This window comes from Coregonus clupeaformis, unplaced genomic scaffold (assembly GCF_020615455.1).
Source record: "Coregonus clupeaformis isolate EN_2021a unplaced genomic scaffold, ASM2061545v1 scaf1075, whole genome shotgun sequence".
Taxonomy (NCBI): domain Eukaryota; kingdom Metazoa; phylum Chordata; class Actinopteri; order Salmoniformes; family Salmonidae; genus Coregonus; species Coregonus clupeaformis.
The window spans coordinates 147,577-164,392 of record NW_025534529.1 but is presented as its reverse complement, the minus strand read 5'-3'; the positions used below and the strand labels follow the sequence as shown (position 1 = coordinate 164,392).

Here is a 16,816-nt window from a genome sequence, read left to right as displayed (position 1 = left end):
AGAAGAAAGAAAATACATGGCTTTTGGATAAAACTTCTATGCTTTGCTCGTGAATCCCTTTTCTCTGTGCCTTGGCTTGCTTGTGTCATCACAGCTTGGCTGATCTATTGTAATTCCATTTATGACCACACAGTGGCTCCTTCCTCTCTCCATAGTCCACTGACAGAGAGAGAGAGAGAGAGAGAGGGAGAGAGAGAGAGAGAGAGAGAGAGAGAGAGAGAGAGAGAGAGAGAGAGAGAGAGAGAGAGAGAGAGAGAGAGAGAGAGAGAGAGAGAGAGAGAGAGAGAGAGAGAGAGAGAGAGAGAGAGAGAGCGAGAGCGAGAGCGAGAGCGAGAGAGAGAGAGAGAGAGAGAGAGAGGCACACATTTTCACACATTTTTCTAGTGCATCTCAGACAGCAGAAGTATGTTCCTCTAGTCCCCTCATTGTGTCATTCTGAGTCTGTACTCTGTAGTCCAGACCTGAGTTCAAATAGTATTTGTTTTCTATCAAGTACTTTACTTGCGCTCGATTGAGCTTGACTAGTTCAAAAGGAACCAACAGAATAGTCCCAAACGTGCAAAACCCTGCCCATCTGGAACTCTAGACAGGTTCAATCAAATTCTCAGTGTATTTGAAGGAAAACAAATGCTGTTTGGACACAGGCAGGTCTGGACGGTAGTTCCAACAGTTCCATAACCCAGGGGTCAGTCCTGGTGAGCTGCCCTGGGAGGAACAGATGTCCTCCTCCGACTCTCTCTGTTATCCTGCAATTCTGCCTCTCTGCTCCTAACTGCTTCTTCCTGCTCCGCCTGCTCTTCTCTGCTCCTCCCTGCGCCTCTCTACTCCTCTCTTTCCTCTCTGCTCCTCTCTGTCCTCTCTGCTCCTCTCTTTTCCTCTCTACTCCTCCCCTGTCCTCTGTGCTCCTCTCTGCTTCCTCTCTTTCCCTCTCTGCTCCTCTCTTTTACTCTCTGCTCCACTCTGCTCATCCCTCCTCCTCTCTCGCTCCCTCCTCTGCTCCTCCCTCCTCCTCTCTGCACCTCTCTGCTCCTCCCTCCTCTTCTCTGCTCCTCTCTGCTCCCTCCCTCCTCCTCTCTGCACCTCTCTGCTCCTCCCTCCTCCTCTCTGCACCTCTATGCTCCTCTCTGCTCCTCCCTCCTCCTCTCTACTCCTCTCTGCTCCTCCCTCCTCCTCTCTGCACCTCTCTGCTCCTCCCTTCTCCTCTCTGCACCTCTATGCTCCTCTCTGCTCCTCCTCTCTGCACCTCTATGCTCCTCTCTGCTCCTCCCTCCTCCTCTCTGCTCCTCCCTCCTCCTCTCTGCACCTCTATGCTCCTTTCTGCTCCTCCCTCCTCCTCTCTGCTCCTCTCTGCTCCTTCCTCCTCCTCTCTGCTCCTCTCTGCTCCTTCCTCCTCCTCTCTGCTCCTCTCTGCTCCTCTCTGCTCCTTCCTCCTCCTCTCTGCTCCTCTCTGCTCCTTCCTCCTCCTCTCTTCTCCTCCCTGTTTCTCTCTGCTCATCTCTGTTCCTCTCTGCCCACTGGAACAGGCTTCCTGATGGGAAGAGAGGGATTGTGGGCCGTATGTTGTGTCGTCCGGTGCACTGTGGGCCCAGTGGGTGATTCACTTCACAGAGAGGCTTTCCACACACCGCACACACACACACAGACGCACACACACACACACACAGACGCACACACACACACACAGACGCACACACACACACACACACACACACAGACGCACACACACACAGGAGGTGTGTTTCACTCAGCCCCATTCCTCCTCCGCGCCTGTTCCTCTGTCGACCTTGCAAAGGTGTACCTGATGGCCCGCGTCCCCCTAGTCTAGCACTGGGACAAACAAGCCTTTACCGTACTCTAGCCACTGTGGGGTTAGAGACACAACTCATTAAGCCTGTGTCCTCTCCCTCCCATTACGACCTTGTGTTGGGCTCTTTTTACTCCCAGACACACAGTAAGGGAAAGATTACTGTAGGAGAGAGAGATCAACATTGAGAATATTCTGCTCCCTTGGCAGTTTCAAATGAGTATGGGTTGCAAACCTGAAGAACTGTGATGGTTTTCTGCTTCTGGTCAAAAGTAGTGCTGTATAATGGGAATAGGGTGCATATTCAAACAGATATTGGAGTAGGACTCTGGGACTCTCTCGCAGAGTATCATTTATTTAAATTGTTTTACCTTATAAGGTTGTTTTAAAGGAGCAATGTGTAGTAACCAACTAGCTGCTATGAAGCAATCTGCATTTAACAATGAGCATTCTCACTGTTTAACAGAATTCAGCTACACACACACACACACACACACACACACACACACACACACACACACACACACACACACACACACACACACACACACAGCCAACAAAGACAGCTAGTTAATTCTGAGGTTGCTGTATTTGATTACCAGCTAGATCAGGCTGTGGGATGTGAGCTCAGAGCTCACTGTGTTGTTTTGTGGCTCTCTCTCTATATTAATTGACTTTATGGCTGAGAGGGGGAATGATAGCAGTGAATGATTCTGGCTTTGGCAGCACTGCGTTCAGCGGCGACACAAAACCGGAAACGGCCTGTCTGAGATCTCAGGGGATAATTGCGATGATGGATAAAATAGAACTCCTACTGCATAATCATCAAAAAACACTTCAATTAATCTAAAGAATGTGTAAATTAACGCAGAATCTATTCCACTGAAAGAGAAAGAGCGAGGGGGAAAAACCCAGCTGACAGCCTATTTATAAGGTGAAATAACTTGAGAAAAGGTCTAATTTATCTTGGTCTCGGAGGTGTCATTTGAATGAACACACGACGAGGTAGTCAGGGTGTGGAGACGCTGATGAAACAACAATAATTAGGCTGGGATTAGAATATAATGACCTACTTGTGTTTCTCATGGTTTCCCACATTTATCCACCCAGCCCCAACCCCGGCTCAGCCTCAACCCTAGCCCCAGCTAAGCCCCAGACCCAGAACCAGCCCCAACCCTATACCCCAGCCTCAGCCCCCAACCCCAACCCAGTTCAGCACATTACTATTGTATTAGTTAGCAGGACAAGAGAAACACAGCAAGCCAACATGAGCTTAAATCCAGTCCCTTACTTGTTACATTGGTGTCATGAAGTGAGATGGGTGTTCCCCACCCAGGCTAGTGGAGGCACCTGCAGAAATGCATTACGGATAGTAATAGCCTGATAGTGTAGCAGCATGGAGGGCGTAGTGAGTCCTCAGTCTGTTGACCAGGTCACCAATACATCTGGATGTTTTGGGGGTCACGGTTTAGTGACCTAATATTATATTAAATCCACCTCTTGTTCATCAAATGAACCTCTGTGCAAATTAAAGAATAACTGTATGCTTAGTGTTTATTCTGATCGTTATATAAACCATTGATCAGAGAGCAGTGCAAATCACATCCGGGCATCTTTAGGATAGAATACAATACAATAGGATATACCTTTCGTATACAGACGCTGTGCATCCATCCATCCATGCTCGCCCTTCACTCACCCCTGCCATTTCTGTCTAGCCACTTACTTGTCTTCTGTGTTAAATGGCCCTTTGCTTAATGTCTGTAAGTCCCATATGAGCATGCTGGAGGTAGTAGACGACCTCCCCCGTCCTCCCACTGAGGATCATCCAGTCTGATTTGTGAGTAAATTCTGTCAGGCCCATTAGATTTGATTCCCTTCGTCCACCTTTTCTTTCTCTTCCCTTTCTCAGACTCTCTCTCTCTCTCTCTCTCCCCTCTCCCTCTCTTCCAGAGGAATTAGAATGCCTTGTCCTCCTCCCTTATTACTTATGAGAGCTGATGGTTGGCAGTCATATATGGCAAAAGCACTGACGACAGCATCTCTGCGCGCCCATGTATTGTATCTGCGTGCGCGGTCCAGAGTATGAGAAAGAGAGGGATACAGCAAGCGTGTGCGCGAACGAGTGTCTGCGTGTTGTGTGTTTGTGTGTGTTTGTATGCGTGCTCTAATAGGCAGAGAGAAATATGAGTTGAGTATGAGGCTGCCCCTGATGCACCGGTAAGGGGAGCTTGCTTTGCTGGAAGATGCCTCACTGCTGCTTTTTTCAGTTATCTTTTCCCTCACCTCCACTGCAAAGAGATCCTGCTACAGCCAGCTACATTTTGTCGGGTTAAGTTCGGAGCATTATGACTGTACAATCCATCCTCGACTGCTTCTCATTTAAGGACTCTTTCTACCAAGATCAGGAGAAATATGGAACTTGATTGGCGTCTTCGCGTTTAATGCGTCCCTGGAGATAGACAGACGCGGGTCCGGACAGAGAGCGAGGCAGCGCAGGTGGATGTATTGTGTGTGAGGAAAAGGGCCATACTGAGGATAAAAGACACGGAGGAAAAAGGAGGAAAATGCAGTTTGATACATTGCGTCAATTTTGTAGCTCCGTTCTATCCCATTTTAATGAGGCTTTTACGCCGCCTCAGAACATTTTGCAGACAGAGCTATTCGAGCAGGCATTGAGCAACATCGGGTGAGTGATTCCTTTGTAAGAATGTGTGATTTATGATGGGCTTCCCCCGTTGGTATGTCAAAGGAGCAATCGAAGAGATGGGGTTTCGCTTATCGATCCATCCGCAGCAGCCTATGCGAAGACGTCGCCTTCCTTCCGGGGAGTTGCAGTTGATATTCCTCCTCGCACAGAGAGAGAGAGAGAGAGAGAGAGATAGAGATAGAGAGAGGGGGGTGTTGTTGGATGGAACGATCGTGAAACAATACGGCTAAAAGGTGATAATGCTGAGATGTGTTTCTGTCTCGATGTACCGCTGCTGCCGCATGTGTGTGCTGCTGTCATAGACTGCTGTGCCTGCTTGCGCGGATAACATTACGGTATGTCGTAATATTGCTCCAGCCTCGAATCATTTGAGTCATTTGTGACCCTCCTTTTCATACGCTATGCTATGGTAATTACCTTTATTCCTAACACACACCAATACTGGATTTTTTTCCCCTTAGCCATGTCAACATTTTTGTATTATCCTACAGTAACTGGGATTCTTACTAAATACTGAAGATAATTAATGTAGGCCTATTTACATATCATACATAATATTTTTGCTAAATAATCTTGTAAATTCAGCACAAATACTGCCCAACCACTACACACATATGCATTATGGAGGAATTACTGTAAATGTAATAAAGTGTGTGTGTGTGTGATATACAGTAGAGGATGGGATGTAGTCTAGGGAAAGAAAAAGCGCAGCAGGCATTTTGTAGCCCAGAAACAATTCTATAGATACAACATGCATCGTATGCCTCTAGGGATTGTGGTTCTTTCCCTCATGTCCATTTCTTCTTATCTCTCCCTCAGAAATAATTCACAATGTGGCCTGGCTAGCTCTCTGCCCCCTCACATTACATATACCAAACAGCACAGCACACTCACTCAGCCACGGAGGTGTGGTTTACACAGACAGCTGCCTATATGTGTTCCTACAGTAGCCTCATCATCATTGTCATCATCACATTTTACCGATTTACATTTGACACTATTTAAAGGGATGCTTCGGGATTTTGGCAATGAGACCCTTTGTCTACTTCCCAGAGTCAGATGAACACGTGGTAACCATTGTGACTCTGGGGAAGTAGATAAAGGGCCTCATTGCCAAAATCCCGAAGTATCCCTTTAAGCGGATAAGGAGGATATGAGAATACGATAGTAGCCTAACTAACCCATATCCATCCAGACACATCAGTGGAGTGACAGGAAAGACTAGAGGACAGACATTGCCCTGTCAACATACTGTACTGTATATTAAAGGACAAACTAAATCATGACCACTTGATACAAGATCAAGAGACTGTCACTGTTCCTCAGGGCCCATATTCATAAAGAGTCTCAGAGAAGGAGTGCTGGTCCCCCCTGTCCATATCATCTCATTCCATATGATCTAAAAGGCAAAACTCATTCTAGCCATTGTCAACCTTATGACTCACGGTGTAGATTTCTAGTAACCCATTGGGCACAGACGTCATTCAACGTCTAATTTTGATTTACCTTTTTTTGAATTGTCAACTAATGTGAATTCAATGGGAAATAAACAAAACATTTCACCATGTCATTGGATTTAGGCTAAAAGTTGGGTGAAAAAAAAGACTAAATAACTTTTTGCAAATCCAATTAGTTTTCTACGTTGATTCAACGTCATTACATTGCATTTTTTTATTGAAATGACGTGGAAACAACGTTGATTCAACCAATATTTGCCCAGTGAGAGGCTACTGTAGTGGGACTGACTGCAGGGTACTGATGACAACCACTAACCAACCACAGCAGACCATCTCTCTCGCTCTCTCTCTCTCTCCTCTCTCTCTCTTTCTTTCTCTCTCTCTCTCTCTCTCTCTCTCTCTCTCTCTCTCTCTCTCTCTCTCTCTCTCTCTCTCTCTCTCTCTCTCTCCTCTCTCCTGCTGGCTCACTAATGGGTTATGCTTTTAGATCCATCTCTATGTATTATGTATGTGTACGTCAGTAGAGTTCCTAATGGTGTCCACGATCTGTTCTTAGAAGTCCTGACTGAATGATTCTGTACCATGGCGTGGTGTGGGGTCGCTCCTCTCTCCTCTGTTGTGGGCTATCTCAACCCGTTGGGTTGACAGATTCCAGGAAACGCTTGCCTCCGACCAAAAGCAACACATGCAGCTGATGTCAAGCCTGATCATTGCATAATAGAGGTTGTGCAGCATTATTGGAATTTAATAAGTTGATTCAATAAAATTCCCCCCGCCAACTACTATGATTGCAACGTCACCATGTACAAGTTTATATTTATTATCAGTTTTGAAATTGTATAACAAATGTGTCCCGTCACATGAAGCAATGAACAGTGTCAGCACTACACAGTACAGTCAGCATGGCCTGCTCTTCACTGTGCTCTCAGTCACTCAGTTAGACATAGACCTCAATCATAATTTTAGTTTCTCTGATAGGAATACCCCCTCCCTCCCTCCCGCCAGTGATGGGGTTGCCATGGTAATTCTGTTTGATCAATAGTAATTCTGAGCGATTAGTGCTTTTAGAGGTCAGTTGGTGTCGGTTCGATTCTAAAAAAATATCACGGTTTTCGATAGTTTTTTAAAACATTAAATACAGTATGCATTATGTGGGTTGAATGCTGTAACACCACATAATAAAACAATTAATAAAAGTCCCATGATGGTAGTAACTGCCCATTACTGCTTATCACTTATTAACATTACTTTACTTTAATAAAATATTTCGGTTGTTGTGTATATTACATTTGTTTTATTTGATTACTTTATTATTTCATTCAAAGTCATCATCTCATCTCTATAGAGCTGCTGCCTATGCTGTCTGACAAAATCACTATTTTAGTAGTTCTTCAAAGTAAATAAGGCATACTTTTATGACTGCTGAATACCAAATATCAATCGCTTGGATCATGTATTTTCAAGTAGAGATACCTCACAAAGCAGCTGCTCTATCCCTCTCGATTGCGCATTCTTCTTTCTTTTAGGTAGCAGGCGTAAAAGAAACACAGACCGGACACGTAGGTTTGATTATGGTCATTGTAGTTAATTACCAGGTTTTCTGCACTAAACTATGTAGAATATTGGCCTGTTGGAAACTACAACTCCCTACTACATTGCACAGTTCGGGGTTGATCTGATTTATCTCGTAATGTGCGCATTGAGCTCACAGAAAAAAAACGAATGAAATGGAATTCAAATAATTTAACCGATGTTGGTCAATTAGTTGTTTAAAAACCCCAAAATAACCAAAATGTCAGTTAATCGCTCAGCACTAATCAATAGAGGGGATGACGTGTCCCCTATCTGTTAATCCTTGTGTTAGTCTGGTCTGGTCTGGGAACCAGGGAAGCCCTCTCTCTCTCTCTCTCTCTCTCTCTCTCTCTCTCTCTCTCTCTCTCTCTCTCTCTCTCTCTCTCTCGTTCTCTCTCTCTGTCTGTCTGTCTCTCGCTCTCTCTTCTTCTGCTTCTTCTAGCAGGAGGTTTGTGGAGTGAAGTGGTGAGTGGGAGGACGGAGGGGAATACAGTGTGTGGATCAGGGGATTGTGGTTGAGTCTAGAGAGTTTGACAGAATGAGGAGGATAAGAAGAGGAGGATGAAAAGGCAGAATATAAAATAAGAAGAGGAGTTGAGGAGGCAGAAGATAAGAGAGGAGAGGAGAAGGAGGCTGAGATACACAGGCATCAGTCACCATGACAGACAGACAGACAGGCTGCAGCTTGTGGGACTCTGTGATCTGACTGTGAACAAGTCCCATTTGCACCTTATTCCCTACATAGTGCACTATGCATAAGGACTCTATCCATGTGCTATACTGCTATACTGCTATACTGTGTAGCAAATAGGGTGAAAGCGTACTAGACACCTGAGTGAGACTCCAAAGCTCTGCTCTGCTCTCACAGATATACCTATCTTAGCATCAGGGTTCTGAAGCTTGAAGGAGGAAGATGGCTGGAGTGGTGGTTGGCTCTGTGGCTAGATTAGCATCAGGCTAATATCCCAGGCTCAAGGCTTGGTGCTGGCTGCTACTGCTAAGAGAGAGAGGTACAGTGCATTCGGAAAGTATTCATTCCCTTTGACTTTTTCCACATTTTGTTACATTACAGCCTTATTCTAGAATGAATTAAATTGTTTTTTTCCCTCATCAATCTACACAAAACATCCCATAAAATATTATATTTACATAGGTATTCAGACGCTTTACTCAGTACTTTGTTGAAGCACCTTTGGCAATGATTACAGCCTTGAGTCTTCTTGGGTATGACACTACAAGCTTGGCACACCTGTATTTGGGAAATTTCTCACATTCTTCTCTGCAGATCCTCTCAAGCTCTGTCAGGTTGGATGGGGAGCGTCGCTGCACAGCTATTTTCATGTCTCTCCAGAGATGTTCGATCGGGTCCAAGCCTGGGCTCTGGCTGGGCCACTCAAGGACATTCAGAGACTTGTCCCGAAGCCACTCCTGCGTTGTCTTGGCTGTGTGCTTAGGGTCGTTGTCCTGTTGGAAGGTGAACCTTCGCCCCAGTCTGAGGTCCTGAGCGCTCTGGAGCAGGTTTTCATTCTGGATCTCTCTGTACTTTGCTACATTCATCTTTTCCTCGATCCTGACTAGTCTCCCAGTCCCTGCCAACACCATGCTTCACAGTGGGGATGGTGCCAGGTTTCCTCCAGACGTGACGTTTGGCATTCAGGCCAAATAGTTCAATCTTGGTTTCATCAGACCAGATAATCTTTTTTCTCATGGTTTGAGAGTCCTTTAGGTGCCTTTTGGCAAACTCCAAGCGGGCTGTCATGTGCCTTTTACTGAGGAGTGGCTTCCGTCTGGCCACTCTACCATAAAGGCTTGATTGGTGGAGTGCTGCAGAGATGGTTGTCCTTCTGGAAGATTCTCCCATCTCCACAGAGGAACTCTGGAGCTCTGTCAGAGTGACCATCGGGTTTTTGGTCACATGCCTGACCAAGGCCCTTCTCCACCGATTGCTCAGTTTGGCCAGGCGGCCAGCTCTAGGAAAAGTCTTGGTGGTTCCAAACTTCTTCCATTTAAGAATGATGGAGGCCACTGTGTTCTTGGGGACCTTCAATGCTGCAGAATTATTTTTGTACCCTTCCCCAGATCTGTGCCTCGATACAAGCCTGTCTCGGAGCTCTACGGACAATTCCTTTGACCTCATGGCTTGGTTTTTGCTCTGACATGCACTGTCAACTGTGGGACTTTATAGAGACAGGTGTGTGCCTTTCCAAATCATGTCCAATCAATTGAATTTACCACAGGTGGACTCCAATCAAATTGTAGAAACATCTCAAGGATGACCAATGGAAACAGGATGCACCTGAGCTCAATTTCGAGTATCATAGCAAAGGGTCTGAATGCTTATGTAAAGAAGGTATTTCTGTTTTTTATTTTTAAGAAATTAGCAACATTTCTAAAAACCAGTTTTCACTTTGTCATTATGGGGTATTGTGTGTAGATTGATGAGGAAAAAATGTAATTTAATCAATATTAGAATAAGACGTAACAAAATGTGGAAAAAGGGAAGGGATCTGAATACTTTCCAAATGCACTGTAGATAGATAGAGAGAGACTCCAATAGGCACAACAACAAGGGTTATAAAGCAACAAGGGTTATAAAGCAACAAGGGTTATAAAGCAACAAGGGTTATAAAGCAACAAGAGGTTCAATTGCCATTTGTAGTTGGTCACAGGATAGCAGTGCTCGGGTAGTAGGGTACATATGATGTCATCCTGTCAGGAATGCACACCACATACACCACACACACACAAACAAAAATACCTATAGTGCTGCTGCACCTAGGAGCGGCCATTCCCCTCGAGGAAAGCGGAGTACGCACAGAGGGGTCGTGGAGCGAACAGGGAGCACAACAAGAGATAGACAACAGTGGACAGGCTCCGAATGTGACAGGGACATCTGGGCTTTTTCATGCTCACACAGCGACACTGATTCTCTCAAAAGGACCGAGTGTGTGTGTGTGTGTGTGTGTGTGTGTGTGTGTGAGCATCAGCTTTATCATGTCATTAATGGCCAGGAATAGTAACGTTTCAGTAAAGCCCAGTGGATGTGTACTGTATGGGCATCCATCTCCTCCACTGCCTGAGGTCCCAAACTCTGTCTCATCCGGCTGATGGGACTGTCATGAAAACAGGGTGGCTGAGTGGCATTCAAAGTGGTGTGTGCATTTGTGTGTGTGTATGAGAGGGGCATCTCCAAGTTGTGTGTGTGTGTTCATGAATTTGAAGCCCGTCCCAAAGGGGCATTTGTTCTTTGAAAAGCTTCTCTTTCAGCTGTGAACCAGATGTCTGATTTCAGCTGTGAACCAGATGTCTGATTTCAGCTGTGAACCAGATGTCTGATTTCATCCTGTTCTTTTTCTTCAATAGAGAGAGAAATTGCATACACTGCAAAGTATTCACCCCCCTTGGCATTTTTCCTATTTTGTTGCCTATTGATTTTTTTAAGGGGTTGGATCATTTGATTTACACAACATGCCTACCACTTTGAAGATGCAAAATATGTTTTATTGTGAAACAAACAAGAAATAAGACAAAAAAACAGAACTTGAGCGTGCATAACTATTCACCCCTCCAAAGTCAATACTTTGTAGAGCCACCGTTTGCAGCAATTACAGCTGCAAGTCTCTTGGGGTATGACTCTATAATTTTTATTTTATTTTATTTATTTAACCTTTATTTAACCAGGTAAGCCAGTTGAGAACAAGTTCTCATTTACAACTGCGACCTGGCCAAGATAAAGCAAAGTGTCACGATCGTTATACGGAGTAGACCAATGCGCAGCGTTAGTTGCGAACATACTTAACTTTATTATCTTAAGTGATAATATAACAACAAAACAATAAACGAAACGTGCAGTCCTACGGTTAACACAGAAACAACCAAACGGAAACAAGATCCCACAAACAGTAAGGGAAACAGACTGTTTAAATATGGCTCCCAATCAGAGACAACCAGCAACAGCTGACACTCGTTGCCTCTGATTGTGAGCCACTCTGGCCAACATAGAAATACAACAACTAGAACTCCCGACATAGAAACACAACACATAGAATATACACACCCTGGCTCAACATATAGAGTCCCAGAGCCAGGGTGTGACAGTACCCCCCCCCCTAAAGGCGCGGACTGCGACCGCGCCTCAACATAGACAAACCAGGGGAGGGCTGGGTGGGCATTCCTCCTCGGAGGCGGACCACCACCCTCCAATAATCCCCCCGTAGCGCCCCTGGTCCGGTCTGGCCCCGCTGGCTGGAGCTGGACTGGACATCGTAGGAGCGGATTGCTTCAGCTCCGGTGTGGAGCAGCTGACCGGTACCTGACCAGGCACCGGTGACCCAGGCACGGGTTGTGCCGACTGACGACGCACACCCCTGGCTTGTGCGTGGAGCAGGAACGGGCCGGACCGACTGACGTGCGCACCCCTGGCTTGGTGCGTGGAGCAGCAACGGGCCGGACCGGGCTGACGATGCGCACTCCCGGCTTGGGCGTGGAGCAGGAACGGGCCGGACTGGGCTGACGATGCGCACCCCTGGCTTGGTGCGAGGAGGAGGAACAGGCCGGGCCGGGCTGGCGACGCACACCGTAGGCTTGGTGCGGGGAGCAGGAACAGGCCGGGCCGGGCTGGCGACGCACACCGTAGGCTTGGTGCGGGGAGCAGGAACAGGCCGGGCTGGGCTGGCGACGCGCACCGTAGACTTGGTGCGAGGGGCAGGAACAGGCCGGGCCGGGCTGGCGACGCACACCGTAGGCTTGGTGCGAGGAGCAGGAACAGGCCGGGCCGGGCTGGCGACGCGCACCATCCACTTAGTGCGGGGAGCAGGAACGGGCCGGACCGGACTGGTGACGCACACCACTTGCTTGGTGTGAGGAGCGGGACTGGGTTTCGTCATAACCCTCCGCTCCCTCAGCTGCCTACCGAGTTCCTCTCGCCGTGCCTCAATTCTCACCTTCTCCCTTATCGCCTCCAATAGCTCCACCCTCTGCACTACTAACTCCTGCTCCCTCTGCGCCAATAGCCCCCTTAACCTGGTGGCCTCCTCACCTAACCTCCTACTACGCCCTGTAGCTGCCTCCTGCTGCCCATGCCGTATGCCCCCCCCTACATTTTTTTTGGGGTTGCCTCTCGTCCGTCCGACGACGACACTGTTGACGCCGTTGCTCCTCTCTCCGTCGCGCCTCTACCGTCTCACTCCATGGACGGCGGTCCATCCCGGCCTGGATTTCCTCCCAGGTCCAGGACCCCTGCCCGTCCAATATTTGCTCCCACGTCCAGGCTGCCTGATCCTGGACACGCTGCTTGGTCCTGGTATGGTGGGATCTTCTGTCACAATCGTTATATGGAGTAGACCAATGCGCAGCGTTAGTTGCGAACATACTTAACTTTATTATCTTAAGTGATAATATAACAACAAAACAATAAACAAAACGTGCAGTCCTACGGTTAACACAGAAACAACCAAACGGAAACAAGATCCCACAAACACTAAGGGAAACAGACTGTTTAAATATGGCTCCCAATCAGAGACAACCAGCAACAGCTGACACTCGTTGCCTCTGATTGGGAGCCACTCTGGCCAACATAGAAATACAACAACTAGAACTCCCGACATAGAAACACAACACATAGAATATACACACCCTGGCTCAACATATAGAGTCCCAGAGCCAGGGTGTGACACAAAGCAGTGCGATAAAAACAACAACACAGAGTTACATAAGCTTGGCACATCTAGCCACTGGGATTTTTGCCCATTCTTCAAGGCAAAACTGCTCCAGCTTCTTCAAGTTGGATGGGTTCCGCTGGTGTACAGCAATCTTTAAGTCATACCACAGATTCTCAATTGGATTGAGGTCTGGGCTTTGACTAGGCCATTCCAAAACATTTAAATGTTTCCCCTTAAACCACTCAAGTGTTGCTTTAGCAGTATGCTTAGGGTCATTGTCCTGCTGGAAGGTGAACCTCCGTCCCAGTCTCAAATCTCTGGAAGACGGAAAAAGGTTTCCCTCAAGAATTTCCCTGTATTTAGCGCCATCCATCATTCCTTCAATTCTGACCAGTTTCCCAGTCCCTGCCGATGAAAAACATGGTGTTCTCGGGGTGATGAGCGGCGTTGGGTTTGCGCCAGACATAGCGTTTTCCTTGATGGCCAAAAAGCTCAATTTTAGTCTCATCTGACCAGAGTACCTTCTTCCATATGTTTGGGGAGTCTCCCACATGCCTTTTGGCGAACACCAAACGTGTTTTCTTATTTATTTTCTCTAAGCAATGGCCTTTTTCTGGCCACTCTTCCGTAAAGCCCAGCTCTGTGGAGTGTATGGCTTAAAGTGGTCCTATGGACAGATAGTCCAATCTCCGCTGTGGAGCTTTGCAGCTCCTTCAGGTTTAATTTTTTCTTTTTCTTTTTACATTATTAGTCATTTAGCAGACGCTCTTATCCAGAGCGACTTACAGTTAGTGAGTGCATACATTTTCATACTGGCCCCCCGTGGGAAACGAACCCACAACCCTGGCGTTGCAAGCGCCATGCTCTACCAACTGAGCTACAGGTTGTTGCCTCTCTGATTAATGCCCTCCTTGCCTGGTCCGTTAGTTTTGGTGGGCGGCCCTCTCTTGGCAGGTTTGTTGTGGTGCCATATTCTTTCCATTTTTTAATAATGGATTTAATGGTGCTCCGTGGGATGTTCAAAGTTTCAGATATTGTTTTATAACCCAACCCTGATCTGTACTTCTCCACAACTTTGTCCCTGACCTGTTTGGCGAGCTCCTTGGTCTTCATGGTGCCGCTTGCTTGGTGGTGCCCCTTGCTTAGTGGTGTTGCAGACTCTGGGGCCTTTCAGAACAGGAATATATACTGAGATCATGTGACACTTAGATTGCACACAGGTGGACTTTATTTAACTAATTATGTGACTTCTGAATGTAATTGGTTGCACCAGATCTTATTTAGGGGTTTCATAGCAAAGGGGGTGAATACATATGCACGCACCACTTTTCCGTTATTTATTTTTTAGAATTTTTTGAATCAAGTTACATTTTTCATTCCACTTCACCAATTTTGACTATTTTGTGTATGTTCATTACATGAAATCCAAATAAAAATCAATTTAAATTACAGGTTGTAATCCAACAAAATAGGAAAAACGCCAAGGGGGATGAATACTTTTGCAAGGCACTGTATGTATGTGGTGTACTTACAGTACCACCATGCGTTGACGTGATGTTGATTGTCATGGTCATGAGGCATTTATGAAATATCTAGTTAATATAGGGTGGCAGGTAGCCTAGCGGTTAGAACGTTGGGCCATTAACCGAGAGGTCGCTAGTTGGAATCCCTGAGCCGACAAGGTGAAAAATCTACCGCTGTTCCCTTGAGCAAGGCACTTAACCCCTTTTTGCTCCAGGATCGCCGTCGATAATGGCTGACCCTGGCCGTGACCCCACTCTCCGAGGGTGTTTAAGGGGGAGTGGGATATGCACAAAGAAACACATTTCCATTTCACACATGCGTATAATACACACTGGTACATGTGTGAAACAGGACAAAATATATAAGCACCCACCAAATTTTTTGTTATTATTTCCTTCTAACTATATCTTTAGCTCCTACCAAGTGGAAAGTTATCACCACATCAAGCCTCATTAGCTCACATGAAATAGAATCAACACTTGCTGTGTTTGTGTGTGTGTGTGTATATATGTGTGTTTGTGTGTGTATCTGTATGTGTTTGTGTGTGTGTGGCTGTATGTGTGTGTGTGTTACTAAACACTGCTCCCTTTTTAAAATCGCTGAATAAATTCGCAATGGACCTAATGGCGCAATATCATTTTTTGTTGGCAGATGAAAACCCACAATTCTCTGGCTTTGAGCCAATTTCATTTCCATTTCATGCTCAGATTTATTCAATTACCCAGAAATACATGAGAACCAACGTGAAATAATCAAGAAAGCTTAATCTAAACATCTGCTTCCATCCAGTGAGCTTCATCTGCTTTTCATTTTAAAGCACCGTATTGCTGGAACAAAATTCAAAATACATTGCATCTTAATGTTCTGGTGCATTTGGGCAGTTTAGAGTATCGATTGGGGACTTATTTCTGGGTGATTTGTGATGTTTTACTTGTGCTTCCCATGACTGTGTTTTTGTATTATATATATACAGTGGGGGAAAAAAGTATTTAGTCAGCCACCAATTGTGCAAAAGTTCTCCCACTTAAAAAGATGAGAGAGGCCTGTAATTTTCATCATAGGTACACGTCAACTATGACAGACAAAATGAGAAAAAAAAATCAGTAGGGGACACGTCTGGCACTGCAGGATTTGAGTCCCTGGCGTCCCTGGCGGCGTAGTGTGTTACTGATTGTAGGCTTTGTTACTTTGGTCCCAGCTCTCTGCAGGTCATTCACTAGGTCCCCCCGTGTGGTTCTGGGATTTTTGCTCACCGTTCTTGTGATCATTTTGACCCCACGGTGTGAGATCTTGCGTGGAGCCCCAGATCGAGGGAGATTATCAGTGGTCTTGTATGTCTTCCATTTCCTAATAATTGCTCCCACAGTTGATTTCTTCAAACCAAGCTGCTTACCTATTGCAGATTCAGTCTTCCCAGCCTGGTGCAGGTCTACAATTGTGTTTCTGGTGTCCTTTGACAGCTCTTTGGTCTTGGCTATAGTGAAGTTTGGAGTGTGACTGTTTGAGGTTGTGGACAGGTGTCTTTTATACTGATAACAAGTTCAAACAGGTACAATTAATACAGGTAATGAGTGGAGGACAGAGGAGCCTCTTAAAGAAGAAGTTACAGGTCTGTAAGAGCCAGAAATCTTGCTTGTTTGTAGGTGACCAAATACTTATTTTCCACCATAATTTGCAAATAAATTCATAAAAAATCCTACAATGTGATTTTCTGGATTTATTTTCCTCAATTTGTCTGTCATAGTTGACGTGTACCTATGATGAAAATTACAGGCCTCTCTCATCTTTTTAAGTGCGAGAACTTGCACAATTGGTGGCTGACTAAATACCTTTTTCCCCCCACTGTATATATATATATATATATATATATATATATATATATATATATATATATATATATATATATATATATATATATATATATATATAATTACACATATATATAGAGTACCAGTCAAAAGTATACAGAAGATAGCCCTATTTGGTAAAAGACCAAGTCCATATTATGGTAAGAACAGCTCAAATAAGCAAAGAGAGTAAGTCCGGAAAATTTCAAGAACTTTGAAATTTTCTTCAAGTGCAGTCGCAA

At 45.6% G+C, this 16,816-nt stretch overlaps 1 protein-coding gene across 1 annotated transcript in view; it reads left to right on the top strand.

Annotated features, from left to right (window-relative positions):
* Positions 1 to 3,865: 3,865 nt before the first annotated feature.
* Positions 3,866 to 16,816, top strand: part of LOC121559960 (regulating synaptic membrane exocytosis protein 2-like) — a 129,029-nt gene continuing 116,078 nt past the window's right edge. The window contains 1 exon segment of the mRNA XM_045217493.1: positions 3,866 to 4,493. Coding sequence (XP_045073428.1) covers positions 4,372 to 4,493 — 122 coding nt within the window. The 5' untranslated portion in view covers positions 3,866 to 4,371.